Source organism: Oryx dammah, unplaced genomic scaffold (assembly GCF_014754425.2).
Source record: "Oryx dammah isolate SB20612 unplaced genomic scaffold, SCBI_Odam_1.1 HiC_scaffold_26, whole genome shotgun sequence".
Taxonomy (NCBI): Eukaryota; Metazoa; Chordata; class Mammalia; order Artiodactyla; family Bovidae; genus Oryx; species Oryx dammah.
This window is the reverse complement of record NW_024070210.1, coordinates 92,105,570-92,132,807: the sequence shown is the minus strand read 5'-3', so window position 1 is coordinate 92,132,807 and position 27,238 is coordinate 92,105,570. Positions and strand designations below refer to the sequence as shown.

General features: G+C 38.1%; 1 protein-coding gene across 2 annotated transcripts in view; it reads right to left on the bottom strand.

The window, feature by feature from the left end:
• The window catches only part of WDR41 (WD repeat domain 41), a 46,793-nt gene continuing 19,555 nt past the window's right edge, over positions 1-27,238 (bottom strand). Inside the window, exons 3-13 of one of the 2 annotated variants that reach the window (XM_040225919.1) lie at positions 26,485-26,533; positions 25,161-25,292; positions 22,707-22,769; positions 21,784-21,895; positions 17,993-18,055; positions 12,742-12,852; positions 8,272-8,456; positions 5,323-5,444; positions 4,124-4,210; positions 2,758-2,890; positions 1-220 (exon numbers count right to left, since the gene is read on the bottom strand). In XM_040225919.1, the coding sequence (XP_040081853.1) occupies positions 68-220; positions 2,758-2,890; positions 4,124-4,210; positions 5,323-5,444; positions 8,272-8,456; positions 12,742-12,852; positions 17,993-18,055; positions 21,784-21,895; positions 22,707-22,769; positions 25,161-25,292; positions 26,485-26,533 (1,210 nt within the window). In that variant the 3' untranslated portion in view covers positions 1-67. Of the gene's footprint in view, positions 221-2,757; positions 2,892-4,123; positions 4,215-5,322; positions 5,445-8,271; positions 8,457-12,741; positions 12,853-17,992; positions 18,056-21,783; positions 21,896-22,706; positions 22,770-25,160; positions 25,293-26,484; positions 26,534-27,238 lie in introns of both variants that reach the window. The other variant, XM_040225918.1, reaches the window with a different exon arrangement.

Sequence of the window (27,238 nt, the reverse complement as noted above, 5' to 3'; positions counted from 1 at the left end):
TGGTTTTCAGAGCATTATCCTATATTTGATGTTCAAGGTTCATATACAGGTATTTTAATTCCCTAACCTAAACAGACAGATACAAGTCACCATTCTCCTCTAATTTTTGAAATAACTTTAAACTGCGCAATCCAGATTCTCGTTCTCCATTTTTCCAGAGAATAATGAGGTGATCAGCAGAACAAGTCACTAGTCCATGGTCTTCAAAGTACAGAAACATCTGTAGAAAAAAATTAATTACTGATTATAAGAAATTCAAGGAGAAGAGAAGCGGCTAATACCAACTAGACTAACATAGGTCCTTGCTGAAATGCGTACCTTGGAGAGGTCTTTGGATATGACTATGAAACTCTGTATCTTTATGAGACATTTAAGTGTGGGTGATAGTCACATACAAATAACAAATGCCAGATCCATATCTAATATTTTAATAATCAGAACATTGTAAACACTACTCAACTACAGAGCTGTAAAAGCTTTTTTTTTTAATTCCCAAAGTGTCATCTAAATTTTACCATTATCTAATTCTTCAAGAATAGGTTTTAAGATTTTTTTTTTTATCAGCAGAAGTCCTGACAAACCTGCTTCATTTAATCATTTCTGCTGGCCTTCTTATTAATGTAAAAATGGCCACAATAAAATATCTGAATCCCAAGTTCTCCAAGATGAACACTAGCTTTAGCTCTCTATATAAACAGAGAATAATCAATCCTTAAGCATTTACTGAGTGTTATCTATATGCTTATAATCCCTATCTTCAAGAAGCTTCTAATTCAGCTGTGAAATCTGAATCTTAGTTGAAACAGTAAGGGTATCAGTTAAAGACGATGTAATTAGGTACTAAGTAATATACTTCAGGCTATGATTTGCTGCGGAAAAAGGAGGCATAGGTCAATACTAAATGAAATTGTCCGAGAAAGCTAACAAAGCATTAAACTCTCCAAATAAAAGTAAGGTCATGCCCAGTGAAGGGATAGGCTGGAAGTTAAGAACAAAGAAAATGAAGTGTTGATGAGAAGGCAGCATGCATCCTATGGAGAGAGCTGGTATAAGAGAGGAGATAAACGAAACTATGAAAGAGACGAGCTCCTCGAGGGAAAGAGTGAAATAAAAGAGAGAAATAGGATGTAAGCTTTCTGAGAAATAACTTATAGATTTCTGACCGTAACAGGAAACAGCCTGAGCTGATGATGCAGTAGTGAAAGGGAGGAACTATCAGAGCAAAATTCCTCAGGAGATGCACAAGTGAGAGTTCAGTACACACAGGCATATAGGTCTAGGCTGGGAGAGTCAGGACAGAACATTTTAAAGAAAAGAGAAAATTTAAGAAAGAGCCAAGATTTTCTCAATGAAGCCAGAGACACTTTAAAAAATAATTAAATGTCAACACCTCTACTCGGGCAAATTTCTAAGAATCTGACACTCCTATATAATGACAAATATGCCGCACCATTTAAAACCCTTCAACAGATTTTTAAAACCCACTCTTTAAAAAAGTTTAAAGGCCAGACTGCTTAGCCATACATTCAATCATCTGACCCCAAACTACTTTATCTCCTACTGTGTGCACTGACTGGAACACAGACCTCCAGGCTAGGCAACCTGCTCCTTGCCACTAAGTAGATTCTGTCTTTGCCCTCCTGTCTACTACATTCCATCTGCACAACTGCCGAAGTTAAAAAACAGAATGAAAACAACTGGGCTGCCTGTTACAGGAAGGCGAAACAGAGTAAGACATGAGCACCCAACCTCAGGGAGCTTATGGCCACAAGACTGTCTTAACCTCTGAAGCATCAAGGTTCAGCTCAAGGCCCATCCATTATCTTCCACTAACCATTTTCTTCTAACTCTTGAGTATTCCACTACTAATCTGGGTCCATCATAAGCAACCTAGATTAACAGCTTATTAAGTCTACCTATATTGTTCCTGACTACTGAAATATAAGCTCCACAACAGCAAGGATTTTATTTTATATCCCTTTGTAAACTCTAATGTCCAGTATAGTGCCTGAAATACAGGAAATGCTCAATAATAAGGTGGTGTTGTGATGCTGCTCTTAAGAATACATGCACTTTCAAATGAAAAATTAATTTGTTCCTCCCTGGCTATGAAATGGAAGCATAATTTAAGAAATTCATTACTCAGGGCTGTGGTGATACTGTTACCAGTTGCAGTTATCTCTTTACCTCAGCTGGTCTTTTTCCTTCTTCATTACAGGCAATGGTGCTGATAGTAAATATTAATGCATTTGATTTTATAAAAAGTTAGAACTGGATGCACTCTATAATCCTGAACTCCACGATGATAATCAAGACACTGGGTTTTACTAAAGCTAACTAATTATTATCCTTCAAAACAAAGTAAAACAGACTTCTATTCATGAATTTGATAATGCCCCCTGGAATTAGATTCTGTAAGGTTTTACCTCTACATATATAAGCACACTTCTCCATGTACCCTCTGTATTAACTACCGTTTAACAGTATTTACTACTCTTATATATTCAACACTGTCCTTATTGTCAGCTGTCTACCTACATCTCATACGTAAAGTTAATTAAGCCAGTTTTTAGAAGCAAGACATTCCTCCTTCAAATCATTTCTCTGTATAGGGCGATCTTTACCACACATACCTAAACCCATCCGACTCCATGTTTAGAATCAGCAAAAACTTACTGATAAGAGAAGGTTTAGGTCTTTATGAGATGCAAAAAGCAAGACTCCCCTGAACACCTCTATGCTTATTAAAAACAATACCTCCACAGATGATGAGTGTCCAATTAAATCTCCAATGAGCTCTAGTGAACAGGAAGTGGCATTTTCTTGTTGCTTTTTAACAGGATGGCTGGCTTGTTTATTTACTCTTCCAAATCCCCACATGTTAAAAAACCCTAGAAAAACACAATCATTTTAGTCATTCTCAAAATTAGTATGCTCTTTTCTTAACAGGCTTCCCCTATGGCTCAGCTGGTAAAGAATCCGCCTGCAATGCAGGAGACCTGGGTTGATTCCTGGGTTGGAAAGATCCCCTGGAAAAGGGAACAGCTACCCACTCCAATATTCTGGCCTGGAAAATTCCATGGACCATATAGTCCATGGAGTCGCAAAGAGCTGGACACAGCTGAGTGACTTTCACTTTCCTTAACAATAATAATGTAAGATCAGAAAAGCAAAACTTATGCAAAGGTGTTTCTCACTTATTTTAGTCAAGGGCTAAGTGAGCAGATGATACCAGGCACTATGCTAGGGTTTTTTTACTATGTTACTTCATTTCCTCTTAGCTACCCACATTTGTTGCTCAGCTCTTCTTATTGCCCCTACTCAAGCACTGCTGAAGGTGTGTTAACATGAGAAAAAGGCAATCGAAGTCAAAGTGGAGAGAAATTAAAGGGCTGAATGGCAGTGTGGGGGCGGGAAGGTCACAACTTAAGGATAGATAAAAAACAACATATGTGACAATACCCTATGACTTCAAATAACTAGAAGAAACTCTGAGGCTACTGGCATTTGATTTCTTATGCGAAGGTTGTTAATTAACCAGGATTTTGTTTTTCAAATCAAGCATGAGAAAATCAACAGCTCAAAAGATTAATGACATAAACACAAAATTGTTTGTTTATAAATTGAGTTCAATGTTAATGCTTCAAGGCTGAAGAACTTTGATGCCTGATGGTACACATTATATTTATATACCAGACATAATTACAATACATTAATAAATAGCTAATTAGGCCATTTGGTCAGTCAGGCAAGAATACTGAAGTAGCCACTTCAGTATCCTCCAGGAGATCTTTCCAACCCAGGGATCTTTCCAACCCAGGGATCAAACCTGGGTCTTCTGCATTGCAGGCAGAGTCTTTACAGTCTGAGCCACCAGGGGAAGCCCATTTGATCAGTCAGATCAGTTAGCTTCCCCTCAAAGAATCCTAGCTGACTTGAAATAAACAGGCGGTCCTGCAGTAAATATTAACATGTGAATCCCCCATCCCAATTCCCAAACGCTTTATGTAAACATGCTTATTTGGAGCACATTGTATATTATTCCTGTGGTTACACATAACTGCCTTTCGTCTGTCTTTCATATGAGAAAAAAGCAAGACCACCTTTTTGAGAGAAGATACACACCCGTTGGCACCGGCTCCACTGAAAGCTGCTGTTTTTCTCGTAGCTCCCAAATGCGTACACTGCCATCTTCTGAGCATGAGATAACCTGCCTGTCAGAAGAGAGAGAGCGCGCCATGGAGGGCAAGTGCTCGAAGTGCAGGGAAAACCATCAGTGCAACCTTTATCTGCTTTCATCCAGCTCTGGGCAGGAGCTGATAAAAAAATCACACTTTAACATGGCTTTACAACGCAAAGCAAAACACTCCTCAGGAAAGGCATGCATTATAGTGTGAGACTAGCTCAAATGTTACAAACATGTATCACTTCCATTTTTAAAAATCCATGCAGGAAAACAAGTTATGAATTACACACTCACAATATCCTGAGAAGCCCCATTCCTGTCTCTCACCTCTCACTCTGAAAGTATCCTGTAGAGTAAATACTGCTGTGCTGTGCTTAAGTTGCTCAGTCATGTCCAACTCTCTGCAACCCCACAGACTGTAGCCCACCAGGTTCCTCTGTCCATGGGATTCTCCAGGCCTGAATCCTGGAGTGGGTTGCCATGCCCTCCTCAAGGGGATCTTCCCAACCCAGGGATCCAACCCAGGCCTCCCGCATTACAGGCAGATTCTCTGTCAGCTGAGCCACCAGGGAAGCCCAAGAACACTGGAGTGGGGAGCCTGTCCCTTCTCCAGGGGACCTTCCGGGGTCTCCTGCACTGCAGGCAGGTTCTTTACCAGCTGAGCCACCAGGGAAGCCCCCAAAATACTATCATTTCCTTCATATAATTCATCCCTAGAAGCTCAATGGCCACATCTGCCCTGAGAGGAAAGCCTTCAGTTAGTAGCCTCGGCCAACAAGGAGACCACCATTTAATTCTGGCCATAAGCAACACCACCGAAAAGGTGGCTTTGTGGAAAATATTAAAAAATTAGAACATAGTGCCCCAAAGTCTTCTAACTATTAAAATAAATACCAAATTTTAAATTCTCTCTTCTTACAATGAAATTCAGTATAATTTGTGAACACTGCTGTTTGTAAATTTTGCAATATATTGCCACAAACTCTTCTGTTAAGAGACAGCCATAGGGTATTCTCCGTTTTCAAAAGAACCTGTTGGTCAAGGAACAGAGCCAGGTGACTTTGCCCCTTGAGCACTGGTGGCCCTGGGAACTATGCACTTCTTCTACCTGTTACAAGGCAGATGGAAGCGCGTACCTGTTTGGGAGTCTGGCAACGTGCAGGACACTGGAGTCATGTGCAGTTTTCTGGCAGGCAATCACGCGCTTCGTTTGAAGGTTATACACGTATAAACCCCTTCCAACTGCAACAAATACATTCTGGGGGAGATAAAAGTTCAGAAATGTACACAAAACTAACACCACTATCCAGAGTAACAGATTTCCAGCCTTGGTATGAGATCACAAAGTCGTTGTTACCTTCCCTATGCCTAGCCTTCAGCCCAAATTACTGTACTGCCCTCTAAAGTCCAAAAATATCAAAGCACAAAAGAAAGCTCAGCATTTAGAAGGTCGAAGGACACAACTGCTAATACAGAGCGAACTCTATGTATCACACCCTGCAGCATCCTTACTGAAACATGACAGCTAGAGCAGGGGCTGTGGCTGGAAGACTGGTGCAGTGGAGGTGGAGCTGCTGGGGTACAACCTGGGTTTTCATTCACATAATACTGTATCGTTGGGAAACTACTTAGCTTCTTCTGCCTGAAAAATGTGAGCAAAATTACTTGGGCTCCACACCTTAAGCATCACAAGAACTATGAAGTATACAAAACAGCATATGCTAGAGTGGCAGATATATATATATATATAGTGGTTTCACAAAGACATTTTTTCCAGTTCTACTAAATTTCCATTTTTCCTTTCTACTAAAACAGCTTTAATCTTTTGAAAGTACTTTCACCAATATTTATCTTACTTCAGCTTCACAACATCTCATTAATGTAGGAAAAGCTATTTTGCAGCATAACAAGTCAAAATAAAAGATTAAAGTCACACAAAAAATGAAGACATGAGAGGTGGTATTGGAATTCAGGTCGCGTTACTCCAGTTCCTTATTCTTGCCTCATACCATACCACATTGCTTCTGAACCTATTTTGCAAATCACTAGACTTCTGGTGGCTCTTGTCTAAGAAACATTTATTCTTCCTCAGCAGGTATGCCAGTGAGACAGACCTTTCAAAAATCCTTTTCCCTTCCTGTTCTCACTAGAGAACACTTCTCATGCAGCCTCAAAGGCTAAAATGCCAACTCAGACCTATAGTATCTCAACCAAACATGCCTCCAAGGCTTACCAGACTCTAAATCTTCGATGACTCCGTTGACCCTCAGGACTGGTGTTCTACACACAGCAATGCTAAGGACCAGTGCCATGCACAAAAATAAAAACAGCTGGCCAGCTTGCTAAAATCTAGAGCCCTGGGAAACATTCAATGCAAAGAAACCCCAGAAACTAGTTTATATGGACCAAGAAATCTGTGCAGAGTTCAAATGCTTTATCAAAACCCACAAAATTATCTACAACCAGAAAATTAATAAGCTTTGGGGCAGTATTTACTCAACAGAATCACTCTTATACAACTAGAAAATTAATAAGCTTTGGGGCAGTATTTACTCAACAGAATCACTCTATCAATCACTTGTCATTAACAATAACTGACCCCCTTGTAGAAAAGAAAAAAGAAAGAAAATGAGGGAAAACTGAGTAAGGCTTTATTAAGCATTTAATAAACATCAATTCAAATTTTAAGATTAAAGAGAATGCAAAATGAAAAAACTTTAAGCACTAATTTACAACATTGTTATAAATTACAACAATGAGAAAAAGGTATCAAATTAAAAATATAATTTTTAGGACTACAACTCTTAGAAATCTAGTTTCTATCTTTCCTGAGACTATTGTTTTTATCATATATATATTTACTCTTTTTTCCCCCAAAGTAAAGTTAGAATATAAAGACAGTTAATCTTTAGGGAGAACAATGTTCTTTAGCTATTCTTACTCTATTTTGGTTTGGTTTTTAAAGTAAGAGAGATTCAAAGAAAGCAAAAAAAAAAAAGTGGACCACACTCTCTCCATCTAGAATACTGTTAGTCATTTTGGAACTCATGTACACCTGTGGTGGATTCATGTCAATGTATGGCAAAACCAATACAGTATTGTAAAGTAAAAAAAATAAAATTAAAAAAATAATAATAATAAAATAAAATAAAAATTAAAAAACATACAATTGTAAGATTTAAACAGTATAGGAAGGCACAAAATAAAGTGAGGTAACAGCCTCCTCCAACCCCTTTCCTCAAAGTTTACAACTCAAATATTTCTTGTGATTTGATTTAGAAAAATAACCCCAAACATATTTTCTAAGCTCCTAAAGCTAAAAGAAGAAATGTTCAGATCAGAGCCAAGATTCAGAAATCCATTGGTACTAATCTCTTACTGCAAAAAAAGATGTGAAGTGCTTCAAGAGCAAGTGACCTGAAGGACTGAAATCTGTAATTCTCACACAATCACCTTGCCCCAAGATGCTAGAAGACTAAAAGAAAGGGATTTCTGAAGTTTTTAATTCCCTTTATTTCTCCAGGAAATGCACCAGAATCTTCAAAAGGATTCTTTCTCAAAGTGTTCCTTAAAACAATTTTAAGCATTATCCTCAGATCATGAGAATATTTAATACAGCTCAAAACTTCAATGGGTTCTAAAATCTGTGGCCATTTAATCACCTCCTTGCCTCAAAGATACGAGGCATGAGGCAAGGAGGTGGTAAAAGATTAAAATGCTTTTTTTAAAGCAAATGATGACAGGGAAGTCTTCTCAATGTTGGGGATGGGGGGAGGTATGGAATTTAGGGGAGAATGGATACTTGTGTATGTATGGCTGAGTTCTTTTGCTGTCTACTTGAAACTATCACAACACTGTTAATAGGCTATTCTCCAATATAAAATAAAAAAGGTTTGTTTTAAAAAGGGAAAAAAAAAAAAAAAAAGCAAATGATGTAATCTTTGAAATACATCAAAACATTTTAAAGCACAACTTGGATGTAAGGAATGACACCTTTCTATATCATGAGATTAAATTATCCCAATTAGAAACTGAGTTTAGTAAAAGATGTTAAGATTATAGAAATTTTTCTCAATTTTTTTTACCTCTTCATCCCATGTGAGATGATGAATAGAAACGTCGTTTGGCTTTTGACAGAGTTTTATTTCCCGCTGAGCATCTAGCTGCGGAGATGGGTCCCAGCAGTTGCGTTCGCAGGCCTGCACGGTCCAGCCCAGGGTGTCCCAGACGATGAGTTCCCCAACATGGGAGCCAGATACAAAAGTCACATCTAGGCAGAGTTCATATGTCTCTTTATTGATCATTTACCTAGGCTACAGTAAAAATGAATGAACTGCCTAGTAGTGTTGCTCTATAAAATCACAGTATTAACAACAGGGAGGTAACCCGACAAGCCAAACAGGAAGATTAACAGAACCGACTGGAAATAGACTCAACTTTACTTACACATTTAGTAAATGATAGTAACTGCTTTTCAATTCAATTAAGAAAGAAATAAGCCATGCTGGAATACTTGGTTAAGTATTTGGGGAAAAAAGACAAAAGGATTTTACCTTGGATCATATACAGTTAAGAAAAAGTCACACTTCTCTTTCTCCTGTACTCCCACACCCACAACATGCCTGACACCAGATGTGTGGGGGTTTCCCCACAGCAGGCAATTATGCGACACCAGCCGAATGCCCCTGCAATTTAACTCAGCTTTGGCCATGTCTACCTGGGAATAATGTCAGTTCCCACAGGTTAAGGACTCAGTCCTGCAGGACTTCTCTCACTTCAGATACTAATTGCAAATCCAGGCTGTTACCTGTGTTTCTAACTGACTGTAAGCTGAAGAGTCTCACATCCCCTCCTCAGGTTCAGTTAATATGCTAGAGCAGCTCACAAAACTCAGGAAAACAATCTACCTACTGTTCACCACTTTATCATACAGGGTATGACAAAAGACAGATGAACCTCCAGAGGGAGGAGACAGACACACAGGGCAAGGGGTGTGGGAGGCGTCTCAGAGCACCCAGGCCCTCTCCAGGCAGGCCACTCGTGTTCAGCAACCCAGAAGCTCTCTGAACCCCACACTGCTGGAATTTTTATGGGAACTTCATCACACACACATGATCTATCTAATGACTATCTAAAGATATCTGAAACCAATTGGGGACTGAATAAATAAATAAGACATCCATGAAACAGTAATGCTGTTATCAAAAACTAAGTTGTAAAAGTATGTTATGTTCATACAGAAATATAGTCTATGGGGTCACAAAGAGTCGGACACGACTGATGTGACTGAGCAACAACAATGCTGTAACAAAAAGCACACCATATGTATACATGCCCAGAAAAACACCTAGAAGGACATGGACCTGTACTTAATACAATATGAATGATTTTCATTTTCATTTTTACATTTTTAATGTTTCTGTTTCCTCATTTTTCTATTATGACTATGTATTATTTGCACAATAACAAGTTTTTTAAATGTTTAATGAAAATGAAATTAGTGGGCTAAGACACTTCACAAATAATACATTTAAGGAAAATGTACAACTGCTAAGACTGAAAAGGTGGAAGGTGGAGCAGAGCAGCGCACTGTGAGTCTAGAAACTCAAGTTTTAATTTTGACTCAGCCTGTTACTAGCCATGTGGCTAGCCTTCAAAAAGTCATTTAATCTTTTTCTATCTTGGATTTCTTAGGCATTGAATGAAGATGATAATAGAAATAAAATTAAATAATAAATGTGTAGCCATTTTAAAAACACTGAATGTTATCTTTTGAGTCCCTGGTATTATTTTGAGCCCCTGGTATTATTTCATATTAATAGTATTAAAACATCTAGTTACTTGTAATTTAGGAATACATGGATGAGTAATTATGATTTAATTATCTCATTTATCAAATATACCAGGACAGAGATCTCTAATAACTAGACGAACAATCTCTTCAAAATAAAGAATTATCAGCAATCATACAGGTAAATAGTATTTTTCCTTGGTTCCAAGTCCAGTTTCCATAGTTTATTAACAGACTCTCTGGAATTCAATCTGTGAAGAATTAAGTTCATTTCTCATCTGTGGAGAGACAAGAGGCTTGTAGGTCTACTAGTGGGAAAGTTAAGACGGCAGTAATCTTTCCATGACCTTCTTTTCCATCCCCTTCTCTCCTCTTTCCAATCTCACTCAAACTACAGCAGAACCAGAGACACTAACAAGTGAAGATTCTTCTTGACTCCAGCTCCGCATGTGTCATCATACCAGAGCTAACCTCCTGAGACCACACAGCTGCCTGCTCTGATCGCCAAGTGTCTGTAATTCATCTAGGCAATAGAAACAAAGTACTTGAGCCCAGTTATAATTTTTCACTAGAAATGAAATGCTGACACTGACCTGAGTCAGTGCAGTTTATTGCTGTGTAAATTATCCCAAACTGGTCATTCAAAATGTTTCACGCCAAACAGCCTCAATGATGTACTGTATGTGGATGGACTTTGATCCTTAGGCAAGAATCAGAAGTCACTTAGTATGAAAATCTCACCTGAAACCTGTCTACCCATCCCTCAGAAGTACTAATACTACCATATCATGCTGTCAATATAAAACAAGAAAAGGAATAAAATAAAGAAGCAGCACCAAGAGCCGTCTTCCAGAAGAGTTAAGCAAGGTTACCTTGTATGTTGGTCTTAGACAATCTCTGCAGAGGGATTCAGAGCTCTTGGGCAAACCTGGTATTCATTATTCACATTTGTGGGAGTTCTGCTACAAACAAACGTTCTGCTAAGGTTGTCCTAGCGCCAACTCACTGAACGTGCACTTTCCCTGTGAGTTATAAACCCAGTAACTGGCAACATTTTGACTGGTAATTGGTGGGGACAAAGAAGCAGGGCTGAGGGTGGAACTGGGAACTATACAACATAATCACTTCAGGATGGCTAAATCTGCAGCATGGCAGACACATCCATTATGAGAGACCGTCACAGTATCATTCTCAAATGTTGCCAGACTACTCATCCATATATGATTCCTGAATATGTGTTTGGCTTGCTAGCATTCTGTAGTTTAATTTTAGAGTCATGGAATTTGTAAAGTAAAAAGTACTAGGGGTTTTCTGTAATTTCCATTAACAAATTATTTTTTGCCTTAGCTTTCCCTTTTCCTTAAGATGTTGGCAAAGAAAGACTTGACAAGAGCATTCTTAATTAAACTGTTCTGAGTATCTCTGTAGATCACAGAGGTGTACAGAGAAGTGCCATGAAGCTGAGGGTCCCTCAGTAACATCTCCTCAACTTCATTATGGAAATATGCCAGGTCCTGGTCCCAATACTTCACTGCTAAAACGGGACAACTAGGCATGACCACTGTAACGGCCAGGACACTGCTGTGCTCTTCTCAACAGCTCCAGCCTTGGGGCTGCTGGCTCAGTGTCAGAGGGACTTCCAAAGAAGAACTTGCCTTCTGGGCTGCCACCATGGCTAAAGGAAAAAGAGTCCCCTGAAAAAGACAAAAGGGGCGCTCCTCACATTGTTATTTCTATCATACAGATAATCTAGTCCTCAGACAGACTTGCAGCTGGGCTGAACAAGCTATTAGAGAGGAAGTTTCTGGAGTTGGGAGGGCCATTCTCACTGATGTAATTGAAAACGTGACTGAACGGCCTACAGATGGAGACTACACATAGTACTGTTTGTGGCCCTTTCCCTTCGCCTCATGTCTCTTCAAAGTATTGCTCAGAAAGAGCCAGCCTAGGTCAGGGGGTGCAGTGCACTCCCCTACAACATATTCACAGCATCCTTACAGGACCCTCTTACAGACTCCTCCAGACTATCAAACTGCAGCCACCCAAGAGCCCTCGCATCTGACCTCAGAGCCCAGACCACCCAGGAGAGCTCTGATGATATAAGGTACCAGTTTACTTGAAAGTGAAGTAGCTAAATCCCAGGATTTGTGGTCTGTGATCCTATCCTGTCATCTGATGTCAGGTTCGCCTCACAGGAGATACTCATTAAAATCAAGATAAAGCCAAATACAAACTCTGGCAAACCAAACACGCAGCCATGAGGAAGGGCAGGTATGATCCATTTCTGCAGACCTTTAGTTTGGTGTTATTCTCTGGTTCTTCAATGATGGACTGAATCCAGCTCATTCTACTGTAAATAGTGGTATATAATTTTGTCCTGTGTGACCTTCAAAAGAGAAAAGAGCCAGAACCATCTGCCCCCAAAGCCAAAATGCCACCAAGCATTAGTACTGATAGCCTACGACAATCATCCCACAGCTGCCAAGTAACCCCTGAGGTAAGTATGCTGTCTCCTCTATCACCCCTTTTCTCTGCCCAACTCCATCCTTCCCCCGTGCCTAAATCTAAGACCTACCAATCTATGAGACTTGATGAATTCTACTGGTTTAAACCTCAGAAAATAAGACTGCCACTCTCTCCTTATTAACAGCATCATTTTCATGATGGTAATTAGAGAATCCTACGACAAAACAAGACTAAAGTTCAAAACAGGTTAACAAGTAAAAAATTTTACATAATATAAACATGGACACAATGAGCTTACCATTGACATTAACCAGTGAGAGAATATTATCTTGGTGATCAAGGAGGCGCTTAACTTCAAGAATATCCCATCCTAATGATCCCTCTGTGGCTGCTACCAACCTGAAAATTACTAAATGAAAAGACCGATATAATTTTACTGAAATAGTCAAAGAAGATCAAGTTCCATTTCTGCTCAAAAAACTAATATTTCACTAAGTGACAAATACCTAAAATACTGAAAAAAACCATCTCCAAAGACAGTCTTGTTCATATTACTTTCTTTCTTCCAAATCCTTGAGATGTTTGCAATGATCTACTAAAATCCCAAGTGTGACCTCAGAACTCTGTTCCTTTTATTAAAACTCTTCTAAACCCCCACCAACCATTAAGTCCCATCCTCCCTAAGCCTTCAGTGCACAACCAGCTCTCCCACCTTATTCTCTCCTTAGCCAGCACTGATCCGGATCCCTGAATCACCCCCAACCGTTAGCCTTCTCTCCTCATGCCAGGTCAGTAAATACTGCTGCAAAATAAGCTATAAATTTGTGCTTAACCTCAAATCAGTGAAGACTTCAGCAGTTTTTATTTATTTACTTTTCTTGATATCTAAGCTTACACCATTAAATTACAAGTTCTCTGAGAAGATAGGCCTTATAATTTTTGTGTGTTATACAGTTCTTTTGGACTATAGTGTTGCTTTATTCAACTGAGTTTAACAAACAGTTTTATATAAACTTGTATTAATCCTAACATTAATCAGTATAGAAAACTCAAAATCAAATCAACTGGAAAGATTCAATAAACAAACATTTACTGAACACTTATTATGATGCTCCAGGAACTTAGATATTATATGTGACTAGGTTCCAGTTACTGCCCTGAAATACTCATCGAGAGTGGGAGTGAGACTTATAAACAAGCTCAGAACCAATGTAGTTGGTGCTATAATAGGCCCCACACCAAGTGCTGTGGCTGCTCACAGCTTAGAAAAACTGGTATCTCAGCGGTCATGTTCCTCCCAAGTGACGGCTTATTACTAAGTTTCTCTTCTTTCTCACACTTCTCTCTGGAAAACAGGTCACACCACATTCCCTTCTATGTCTCTGGGCACGTTCCATTCACACTGCAACTGTGGCTGTCAGATGAAGGGCTTAGAAACCGTGGCTGTCTATCAGAAAGGGGACTCTTTCTGATACCTAGCAAAGTAGAGTGAAAATTCTCCTTTATTTGGGATACTACCAAATGATGCTGAGATTAAGATTACAGAATAACAAGCAGGCACTGTACTGTTTAATCCAGCTAACAGGGAGAACAAACTGAAATAGTGACCAGAAAACTACAAAGCACTAAAGATAATGTGAAACTGTTAAGTTCATAAATAGAGTCTCTATAGTCAAGTATTCACAAGGGTCACATATGTAATAACTTCAAGGAAGTAAACATGAATTAGAAGATAAAAGAAAAGCAACAGTCAATTCCAAAATGGGGTTAACAGAAAAATCTTGAACTTCTGAACCAGGATAAGTATTCGAAGTGATGATAGACCTGCCCAGCTAATAAAAGCCTCAAAGTAACTACAGGCAGTGCACACAGAAAATTTATTTCCTGTTGAGAAGATTCACATTAGAAAAAGAGAAATTGGTATGGAACACTTAAAACCAAGGACAGGGGCACAAGCTTGTCTTAGAAATAGAAAAGATAGTACATTTAGAGGAATAAAACTTATTTTTCATAAGGAAAATGGCACTGCATATTTACTTTATGAAAAAGTTAAAGTCACTCAGTGGTGTACAACTCTTTGAAACCCCATGGACTATAGTCCACCAGAATCCTCTGTCCATGGAATTCTCTAGGCCAGAATACTGGAGTGGGTAGGCGTTCCCTTTTTCAGGGGATCTTCCCAACCCAGGGATAGAACCCAAGTGTCCCACATTGCAGGAGGATTCCTTAGCGTCTGAACCACAAGGGAAACCCTATTTTGAGGCTAAGTAAAATGGAAACCCTCATTTTTAAGAATATTTGTATTTTTTATAAATTATTTTGAATAAAACCAACTTTAATTTCTTCCCTTTTTTAGATGATATTCTAATTTCTGTTGAGGCATCAGTGTTTATTACTATTTCAATGAATTCACTAATTCATTTGATAAAAATCTCTTTATCTGTTAGGAGAAAGATGAAGAAGAACATTTCAGTCACCAAGGCACTAATATTCTGAAAGGGCGGGGCAAAGAGAGACCAAAAAGCAAACATAAGTTTTTAGAGTAGTAAGTTAAATGGTAGACATGAGATTATGAGAATGCACAGGTAAAACCTCTGGGAGAGGAGGCATAAGGTACGCAAGGCTTCATCCTTGAAAAAAGAAATACTAGAGCTCTGCTCTTAAAGAGTAAGTAGTGATGAGCCAGATTGAAGAGGACAATGAATTATGTGGTCAAGTCCAATATGGGTGACAAGAGAAAGGAAGGCAGAGGTGAGAACCACCTCGGGCTGGGGGGTTCCAGGAAATGTGGATTAGCCAGCAGTGACGCAAGACTCAATGGAAGCAGGGGGGAGATGGTCAAGTCCAATACAGGTGACAAGAGAAAGGATGGCGGTGAGAAGCACCTCAGGCTGGGAGCTCCGGGAAATGCAAATTAGCCACCAGTGAGACAAGACTCAAGGGAAGCAGGGGGAGATCATGGAAGGCATGATCTGATATGCTGAAAGGCCTGGACTTCATTGTGTAGGCATGATTACATTCATCCTTAGGGCAAAGATTTCATTCACCTGGAGCAAAAATGGGAGAAAAAATAAGGCCACATAAGTTTTGTTTTGTTTTTTTAAATAAATCTAAATGTATTCAATTTAAAGCCCTATACTTTTTTCCTGAGGTCATGTTCTGCGTATTTTGTTGTTAGAAAGTTATTTTTACAAAATGAGGTTGGTAAATGGTAGCTTATTTTGTTTCCAGTTTGGAGTTTTTAATGTTTTCATTGAAAACATCGTTTAGAAGCACTAAAACAGAGAAGGGAATGGCCATACCTAACCAGCCAACCAAGCAGGCTATATCACGGTGAATTAATTTCACCGGTATCCAGATTTTGATATGGATTCAAACAGTCCCAGTATTTGTGCAACAATCTGCAAGTATCTGACGTATATGCGAACAGTTGCACAGATTAGAAATGCAAGGGCTTCCCTGACGGCTCAGCAGGGAGGGGATCCAGCTGAATGCAGGAGTCACAGGAGGTGCAGGTCTAATCCCTGGGTCAGGAAAATCCCCTGAAAAGAGAGTGGCAGCCTGCTTCAGTATTCTTGCCTGGAGAGCCCTTATGGACCATGGACGGAGGAGCCTGGCGGGCTACAGTCCAGGGGGGTTGCAAAGTGTTGGACACGACTAAGCATGCAGGCACGCTGAATAGGCATATACTTAAAAGAGATTTTATTTTACTTGCTACTAACTCTGTCATGGGGGGATTATATTTGGACACTCTGGCATGCATGCTCAGTCATGTCTGACTCTTTTGTGGCCCTCCTCTGTCTGTGGGGCTCTCTGGGCAGGTATACTGGAATGGACTGCCACTTTCTTCTACAGGGGATCTTTCTGCCCCAGGGATCCAGCCTGGGCCTCCCGCGTGTCATGCACTGGCAGGCGGATTCTTCACCACTGAGCCACCTGGAAAGCCCTTTGGACACTCCACATTACATATATTTAGACATCCTACTAATACTTCATCGTTATCTGAATACAATAATCTTTTGTAAATATTTATACTTTCGATGTGTTCTCCAGACAACGGCAATGGCTAAAATATAGTTTAAGCATTGTAAGTACACATTCAAAAAAATAAAGTAGAGGAATGAAAATAAGTCAGGAGACTATCGCAACAGACCAACCAGGCAAAAGAGGAGAAGAGTACCTGAACAGAGCAATACTAGTGAGATGGAAAGAAGTGGAACAAAGTATCTAGAGCAGCTGCCCTCAAAGACTGGCCCCAGAACCACCTCAGCACTCCCAGTGCGTGTTAGAGTGCAGACGCTCAGGCCCCACTCCAGAATCACTGAACTAGAAACTCTGCGAGTAAGGCCCAGTATTTTGTGTTCTTAACAAGTCCTTCAGGTCATCCTCATGCACACTACATTTTGAGAACCACTGAGGGTAAAACCAGCAAACACAAGTGATTGATTAGCAACAAGAGGAAAAAAGCAGGGAAAAGCAAGGCATCTTTCCAGTACAATAAAGAACATGGGAAAACTGAATTTCTGCAAGGAAGAAAAAAAGAAAAAAAACGTAAACACTAAATTTTATCTTTAGAAGCTGCTTATGAAAAGAAAGCATAAGCACTGGGTCTAAAAGATTACTTCTCAGACATGACTACACAGGGAAAGTTCAGTTGAAGAAAGAAAAACTTGACTGCAAAGCAGCAGAGCCTGCAGATAGCAGCTTACAATTGGTAAACCATTAGCTCATTTCTCACTGGCATTTACAAACATGCCAACTGATGATCACAGTAAATCTCGAGACTGGTCTCTAGAAGTAGCAGCACAAGTAATATCAAATGCCCTCTGGGCTTCATTAGACAAATTCTTCAAGAAAAAAGCAGATTTTAAAAAGCAACTCCGTCACTTCTCAGCACACAATTTTTATCCGTAAGGGAACGAGCATAGTAGGTTTGGTTTCTTTTTAAACTGCAGACTCCCGGCAGTAAATGAGTGAGCCAACAGCCAACAGTAAGAGACTGGCCTTCAAATGGCATGTTTATAGTCAGCTAGCGCACTTACCACATTCCTCTCGTTCTCCCTCCTTCTGCCATCCCACTCCTCTGAGGGAAACCGTGCAAACTCCACCCTTCAAGAAAATGGGTCCCACTCTGGTTTCCACAGCTCCTGTCTTACTCAACTCCCATAATAACCCTCTTCCAAACCCAGCTCGTTTTTAGTTTTCAGAATGTTGCTGTTGTTTTATGTAGCTAAAGTTTTTGCTGAGTGAGTGAGTGTGGGTCATCAACAGAGAGGACTGTGGGATGTAAATGGCCCTCTCCAGCATCAGAGGAGTGGGGTTGCCTTGCCCACTTGCCTATGCTAGACCAAGTGTGGTACAAGAGCCGACCTAACATCTTGAAAATGTCTCAGGTTCCATATCACTTCAATAATTCCAGGAGGCCAACACTGGGGCAGGGAAAGATGTCCTTTAAATAAAAAGCCGAATTAGTCTTTCCGAAATGTTTACACAAGGCTAGTTTAAAATTTTAAAAAAGAAGAAATGAAGGGGGAGAAAATCATACTCACTCAGTTCTTTGCCAACTGCTGCCACAACACAGTTCTTAGGTATTTCAATCAAAGCACTGATCCCTTCAAAAACATATAAAAGTTAAATTATTTTCTTAATAGATTAGATCAAAAACATTTTCAGATTTATATCAGTCATTTCTTCAAAGAGGATGGTAACAATAAAGCTCACACAATTCGCTACATCACACTTGCATGTGAAAACGACTGTGAAAAGTCAGTAAGATCTCTCGAAGGCTTTATTGATTTATTAAGGGTAGAAAATGCTCTTTGAATATCTGTACTATTGTGGCAAACTTATTTACCAGGGACCCTTTAAGATAATCATCATTGCCATTTACAAGATGGCTAGCTCAAATGGAATACAAAATTGGCATTGTGCCTCAATGTAAATTTAAGAAGCCTGGGTGAACTCCCTGGCAGCAAATAAATGAGCCAACAGTCAACAGCTAAGAAAGTGCCCTTCAAATAGTATGTTTATAATCGATCAGTACATTTACAAAATTCCTTGTATTACTAGAATAATCAGATTCAATATTCCATCACATTTCACTTATTAAGCATACAGTGCTAAGTACATTTTTTATAGCTGAATCATGAAATGATTTTAGGATAACCACAACTTCTGTAAGATATGTTATAATTGTCACTTCTGTCAGCAAAAATTAAAGAATTCATGTGTTAGATTTAGAATTACCATATATGTTGGCACGAAACTTGTTTATTAAAGTTAACTTTTCCCTTATAAAATATATGTAATTTTTATACAGTAATTCCTAACACATATGCTAATTGGGAAAATATTCTCATCTGCTTTACCTTCCCACTTGGGGAGTATTTCTGGCCAACATCTTCCCTCCACATAGATTTTACCAGTATGCTTTATATTTTTCCATGGTCAAGCACAGGGCATTGATGGTAGAGGAGGAGAAACGGGAGGAGTGTACAGGATAAAGAAGCAGAAGAGAGGAGAGCAGCGGAAGGGAGAACAGCAGAGAATTACAGACGCAGAAAACAGCTTGTCAAAAAAATGTTGACTATTTATGAAATAAAATTACTATAAACTCAATAATCCAGAAGTAGCAACTTAATACACAGAATCACAGACCATACTGTTGAAAAGGGCATGGATGTCCTGTTTTCTAGTCCAAGGCTCCTTCCATTTTATCATACTAAGATTATTTTTGCTTATTTCCAAATATATAATAACTGTCCCTAAAAGCCCTGCCAGTCCATAAATCAAGCAAGGCTTAGTGAAAGGAATTTCATAAAATAAGGATCTAATAGTACTGCTAACTATTTGGCATCTAGTAATTTGGAAAATCCAAATCATGAAAAGCTCACCAATGGCAACTTAAGGTGTTTTAAAAGCTTTCTAACTAATTTTCTCAAAGGTTTACTGCTATCTCTTACTGATAAGCAGGGCAATACTGTGACTACTTACAGTATAGTACTCAAAGCTAATTTGCAAAGGGAAGGGGAATTGCAGTAACAGGTGATTATTTCCATTAACATGCAAAAGGTCCTTTTTAGCCCTGATTTCAGTATTTTACAACATGTGTGCGTGCATGCTAAGTCACTTCATTTGTGTCTGGCTCTTTGCAACCCTATGGACTGTAGCCTGCCTGGCCCTTCTGTCCATGGGATTCTCCAGGCAAGAATACCAGAGTGGGTTGCCACGCCCTCCTCCAGGGGATCCTCCTGACCCAGGGATGGACCGCATGCTATTAAGTCTCCTGCACTGGCAGGCGAGTTCTTTACCACTACAAACAAGATTAGTAGTGATCAAGGGGGGAACTGAGAAGCTAAACTATAAATCTTAGTAAGTCAGGGACTTAGTTTTATTGAGACATCATAGTATTTTTCTAGTATTTTATAATGCCCACGTGGAGATAAGCTAGCTCCAGTGAAGAAGTGTAAATCCAACTCACAGGGCCCCTACTGCTCTAAGACCACAACAATGCACTCTAATAACACAGGCACACCTTGAAGATGTCTTGGGGTTGGTTCCTGACCACCAAAATGAGGCAATTATCACAGTAAAGCAAGTCACACAAATTTTTTAATTTCCCACTGCATATAACAGTAGTGAAAAAGCTGGCTTAAAACTCAACCTTCAAAAAACTAAGATCATGACATCCGGTCCCATAGCTCCATGCCAAATAGACGGGGAAACAATGAAACAAGTGACAGACTTTATTTTCTTAGGCTCCAAAATCTCTGCAGATGGTGACTGCAGCCATGAAATTAAAAGATACTTGCTCTTTGTTAGAAAAGCTGTGACCAACCTAGACAGCATATTAAAAAGCAGAGACATTACTTTTCTGACAAAGATTCATCTAGTCAAAACTATGGTTTTTCCAGTAGTCATTTATGGGTGTGAGAGTTGGACTATAAAGAAGGCTGAGCACCAAAGAACTGATGGCTTTTGAATTGTGGTGTGGGAAAACACTCTTGAGTCCCTTGGACAGCAAGGAGATCAAACCAGTCCATCCTAAAGGAAATCAGTACTGAATATTCATTGGAAGAACAGATGCTAAAGTTGAAACTCCAATACTTTGGCCACTTGATGTGAAGAACTGACTCATTGGAAAAGACCCTGATGCTGGGAAAGATTGAAGGCAGGAGGAAAAGGGGATGACAGAGGATGAGATGGTTGGATGGCATCACTGACTCAATGGACATGAGTTTGAGCAGGCTCCAGAAACTGGGGATGGACAGGGAAGCCTAGCATGCTGCAGTGCCTGGGGTCGCAAAGAGTCGGACGCGACTGAGCGACTGAACTGAACTGATAATAGTTGTTAATGTTATACTGTCATCTATTTAATGTGCAATAGTATTATGTCTAAAAGACAATGTATGTACCTTAATTGTAAAATACTTTATTGCTAAAAAAATATTAACAATTAGCTGAGCCTTCAGGCAGTTCTTTTTGCTGTTGGAGGGTGTGAAATATTTCAAGAATTACCACAATGTGACAGAAACACCAAGTGAACAAATGCTGCTGGAAAAATCGTGCAAAGACGTGCATGATGCAGCACTGCCACAAACAATTTGTAAAAAACGCATCATCTGCAAAGCCAAATAAAGCAAAGTGCGAGAAAACAAGGCATGCCTGTATTCCTTCTAGGGTGACCATGGGTTCATTTCATTACTTTTAGAAACAAAAATACTTAACTGTGGATCACATGATTTTAAGGTTACTGTCATTTAAATTTACTCATTTACACTTAAATATTTTTATTCTGAATAAATTTTTATTCTTTAAGTTCTTTGATACCAATGTAAGTCAAAACTGATTTTTTTCTGAGAAAACAGAATTTTGTTTTTACATTTGCACATGAATGAAATTTCCTTAGTAAAACCAACTGTAAAATGAGGGCATCCTTAGGACTCTATGCAAAGTCTGATGACCCTACAAATGAAGAAAATACTTTTGTAAAGTCATAAAGATCTGCTTCCAGGTGTCAACAGGCTCATCAAACTCAGTTGAGGGTATGGTCCAAGAACACGTAAGAAAAGGCTTTTCTTGTTCACTTTTGAGAAATTCTGTTAGAAGGGGCGAAGAAGCCAAAAGAGGGGGAATCTTTTCCTTCCAATTTGAAATGGAAATATATTTCACACACCCCTTCACCTGAATTGGAAAATATGGCTACCTCTTATATTATACTCAGAATTAAAAAGAAAAGCTCCTATATTACTGTTGTATTCATGGAAAGTCTCTTTGAAGATTCACTGTGTCTTTATTTTAGTGTCTATCATGGTTCACAAGTACCTTGATTTGTCTTTACCTGTATCAGAAAGGTGACTCGTCTTACACAGAAGATCTAATTTTCGGTTCCACACACACAGATCATTCCCACCAGAGAGCCAAACATCTAGTCTCTGAAGAACAGCTAAACACTGTAAAATTCATGCAAAATATTTATCAGTTTAGAAATTCAAGCATTCAGTGGTTTTAAAATATGTCCACAAGTTTGATACCCTTTCCCTTCAAGAGATCAGTAATCTTCAAAGTAAATGAGGAAACACTATTTCTTTTTACTAGTATCTTTCCCCAAGCCTGCGGAAATTATTGAAAAACAGTAGCACTTTCTGAGACCATCTAAGGTAATTTCTTCTATAGGAATGAAAGTAGCCAAGTCTTATCCAAGTTTGTTTCTCCAATGTGTAGCAGAGTTTCTATCAATAATAAGCCCCAATTAGTATGTTTATAAAATGAACCTGAGTAGCCACCAATTAGCCACGAAAGATTTTGTTTCAGAAATAAGTAACTACTACTAAATTATGATTTTACAGAAAACAGATAGTGAGGCACAAATAGCTCCGTGTTTCAAGTTTAAAGCTAAAACAAAGAACAACAAAAAAAGACTAGCTACTGCCATATCACTTGGAAAGTAGTATCTCTTCCTAGAATTACCTACTAGAAACATACTAGGTACTACCTTTTTCTTTATCTTACTACAGAAACTCACCTCTTGCTCTAATTTAAAATTCAAATTCTAAAAAAAAATAAATAAATAAAATAAAATTCAAATTCTAGCATTTAATATACATACTCCCCAAAATCTAATCTTAGAAGAATCAAATAGCTGTAGGTATGTGCAGAAGAAATAATTTTTTAAACCTGCAAAGATAATTTCATCTAAATCATTAGAAAACATTTTCTGAAATAAAAAGATTATTACTGTAAAGTATCTGATTAAGATTTTACCTTTACAGTAGACTGGAAGCATGACACTTTCTGAACTTGTCTACCAGTATCACAATCCCATTTCTAAATTTATGTTAAGAAATAATTTCTCAGCAGAATTTCAAAAAATTATGAGATAACTTTTCTAATAATTAATTACAAATATTACACATTTTATGTAGAAAATATATAAAGCATAAAGTATTTTGTGTTTATACTACTACAAAAATCAACTTAACATAGCAAGCTTATAATCTAAATAAGTTTGATGTAAATATTACTATAAAACCATTTGAAAATACCAACAGAATGAATGGTCTGAATATCAAATCTTTATAAGCATTAAATATTGCAACTATAAAAAATTTAACTTTTACTCTCCAAAACAGTCTACCATAATCTAATAAACACTGAACATAAAATATTCATACTAAAAACTATCACATCCATTAACTAACATTAACTGAAAGCTCCCTCAACGTGCGTGGCATGATTTTACTAGTTATCTTAATTCAAAGAAGACAGTAACCAAATACCTATATCCATATTTAGAATAATTTCAAGACCTCTCATAAAAGGTCCAAGATTAGTTTGACTTAAGGAGCATAACAATTTTCAAGTTTTTCATACCATTTCCTATGGTAAGATATACATTTTATATGAGAACATATTTACATATAAATGTCTATACACACATATATAGACTCTTAAGATTATAATTTGACCAAAAAAAATCACCCTCAGCATTTAATTAATGAAGTTAGTTAATAGCAAATACCCAAACATGGTAAATTTAAAATTCATCTGAATAAATGAACAAAGCAACCTGAAATTATTTTTAACAAGAAAAGTCATTTAGCAAAGGAAATTACTCTATACCAGCATTCACCGTTAAAGTTTATACTGATATTGTCCCAGCCACCCATGTCTGTACTGTAATAGTAATTTTAACAATTATCTCTAAACAGTATTCTAGTTCTTTAGGAGCAGTCTAATAAAAAGAATTTTATATTCTATTTTTGCAAAGATTATACTGATACTGAAAACAAACAAAAAAGAGCTTTAGTCCATAAAATAACATGTGCCTCAACAGAACAATGGTAGTAAAGCTACTGTGACCAAAACATACTGAAGTGCATTTTATGCCTCTGATCATGCAACACTGTAATCACCACAGTACATCATTTTATCTCCACCTAAATCTTTTTGTGAATTTCCACCACCTACTGGCAATCTGTCTAAAAATCACTTCAGCTGACAAGCTTATTTAAAATGTGTCATAAAGTATGTCTTAGTTCTATAGAAGCCTAAGAAACACCTACACCTTTGGGCTTACTCTGAAACTCAATTTCACTAACACCTGAAGTTATTTAAATAGAATTCTTAGATAAGCACAGACTTTTTAAAGCTATTCTATGACACTTAAAAAAAAAAAAGCAATGCAAGATTAGCTATAGCCTTCATAGATTAAATTCTCATACAAATATAAAAAGGCTAACTTTAAGAAAAATATTTTATGAAAGCAGTATCACATAGTGATTCAGAGCACTGACTCTGCAGTCAGACTGCTGCCTTTGGCCCATGAACGTGGGCCATTTACTTAACCTCTCTTTTCTAATTTATAAATGAAAATAATAAAAATACTTATTATAAGGGTTAAATGGGTTAATAAATGCAAAACAGAACAATGCCTGGCACATACATGCAATTTATAAAACTTTCCTATGGCTGCTGCTGCTAAGTCGCTTCAGTCGTGTCGACTGTGTGCGACCCCAGAGACAGCAGCCCACCAGGCTCCCCTGTCCCTGGGATTCTCCAGGCAAGAACACTGGAGTGGGTTGCCAGTTCCTTCTCCAATGCATGAAAGTGAAAAGTGAAAGTGAAGTCGCTCAGTCGTGTCCAACTGTTCGCAACCCCATGGACTGCAGCCCACCAGGCTCCTCTGTCCATGGGATTCTCCAGGCAAGAGTACTTGAGTGGGGTGCCATCGCCTTCTCCATATAAAACATTGAGCACATGCTAATTCACTTTTCTGCCAGACTTGGATTGTCAGAAGGTTCTTATGGGTTGAGACCATTAAGTTTCTTTTGCTCTACAATAAGCATATAAGAAAATGTGAATTATTCTCTGGTTCAACTCTTTGTTTCTCTAAATTGAAAAGCAAATTGAGATGATAAATATTTTAAAGCCTACATTCTTCCATTTCCTCCATCTTTTGTAATTTTATATAAAGCTGCGAAGAACAGCTTTAGTTATGGAGTTTCCATCAACACTAAGTCTTAACTTGCTACTTCCAATCTAATTTTTTTCAGACACCTAATACTTTCAAGAAGCATCTTATGAAGGCTAGAACAAAACCATTTTTGCTAAATCATGAATGTACAGACAGGCCTCAAGAGGATAAAGTCTAATAATGTATGCACTGGTCCCTTGGATCACCACAGCTATTTCACTTGGTTCTAGATTTAAGGATATAATAACTGTTCTATCAGCAGAGGCTGTCAAGATCAGTTGATTTTTTTCTTCACAAGTTTCCAAACAAGGCAATGTAATAATAGCTGTTATCTTTTGAGTGTGTCCACTGAGTTCCAAAAGTTTTTCTCCTGTCTGAAATATCAATAAAAATGTTAATAGTACTTTATATTTTATAACTTAATCTTAAATGACAACATTAAGCAAAACCACCAGGTAGAAAATACATACATTCCATCTGAAATTACTTAGATTTTATAATTTAAGCAACAGAATCTAAACAGATGCTAAAAGAGTAGGCTTAAATAATTTTAATTATTTTCTAATAGAAAATAGCAGATTGTTATAGGAAACTTTAAGGAATACTCTTTCCATTTGGTTTTAAGATTATAATTGTGTAAATTAAGTATAAAATACCAGTAACTCAGCAGGGAAAATATAGGGAGTCTTCATTATCCAAATATTTATTATCTCCATCTTATAACATTGTAGAAGAAAATAAAAGTCAGCAAACAGTAACAATTGGATGTAGATATATCAACCACTCATAAAGTCAGTATTGACTCTATTTCTATTTAACATCAACAGCTCTTCCCATCCATCCAATGTCTTCATCCATCAGTCTCTCACTGACTTCCCAAGTAGTAAATATAAAAATGCAAAGAAAATGTAACATAAATTTCAAATCTCTCCAAGGTTGCAGGATTTCATGATGTAGGTGATGAATGTAATGTTAAACTGTGTCCATCACAGGCAAAGCCCTTGAAAAATGAGGATCTGATGGAGTCAGAATAGATAACAATCCAAACAAGGTTGAGAAGATAAATGGTTAAAAGAGAATACTTTGAGAATCCAAGGATTAGGAAGAGAGGACCTAGAGAAATTTGGTAAAGCCTTAAATAATAAACAATAAACGTTTTATTACATTAATATTAAAGTGAAACATGTGAAGAATATTATGCTGTCAAACAATTTAGAAAAATTCAGAAAAAAATTGTCAATTTGGAAAAAACTGTCTCTCACAAAAAGCAACACCTGATTCATTTTCAGAGTCAGTACATAGCTGCTAACTTAAATCTTGCTTAATTAAAATTAAGACATTTATTTCCATAATTTAGCATTTGTTTCTCAGGAAAAATCTTAAATAAAAAACTCTATTATGAAACATTGGTCCTCATTGTAAATGGATTCATCCTAAGCAGCCCTTTTCAAACATTAATTCAGCTCAGTCTACTGATATGCAGGCTTATCTCCAGGTAACGTTTATGAATGCATCCTCAAGACAGTCATGTCTGTGTTACATAATCCACACAGAATCAATACACACCTGGGCATTCCACACAACTACAGTTCCATCATCACCAGCAGATGCAAATCTGGTTAGAGAAAAAAGGTCAAGAAAAACGAAAAATCACTGATGACATTTAAGTGCTAAAATTACTAAGACTAATCAGACCTTAAAGCTCAACATTCAGAAAACGAAGATCATGGCATCAGGTCCCATCACTTCATGGGAAATAGATGGGGAAACAGTGGAAACAGTGTCAGACGTTATTTTTTGGGGCTCCAAAATCACTGCAGACGGTGACTGCAGCCATGAAATTAAAAGACGCTTACTCCTTGGAAGAAAAGTTATGACCAACCTAGATAGCATATTCAAAAGCAGAGACATTACTTTGCCGACTAAGGTCCGTCTAGTCAAGGCTATGGTTTTTCCAGTGGTCATGTATGGATGTGAGAGTTGGACTGTGAAGAAGGCTGAGAGCCAAAGAATTGATGCTTTTGAACTGTGGTGTTGGAGAAGACTCTTGAGAGTCCCTTGGACTGCAAGGAGATCCAACCAATCCATTCTAAAGGAAATCAGCCCTGGGATTTCTTTGGAAGGAATGATACTGAAGCTGAAACTCCAGTACTTTGGCCACCTCATGCGAAGAGTTGACTCATTGGAAAAGACTCTGATGCTGGGAGGGTTTGGGGCAGGAGGAGAAGGGGACGACAGAGGATGAGATGGTTGGATGGCATCACCGGCTCGATGGACGTGAGTCTGAGCGAACTGCGGGAGTTGGTGATGGACAGGGAGG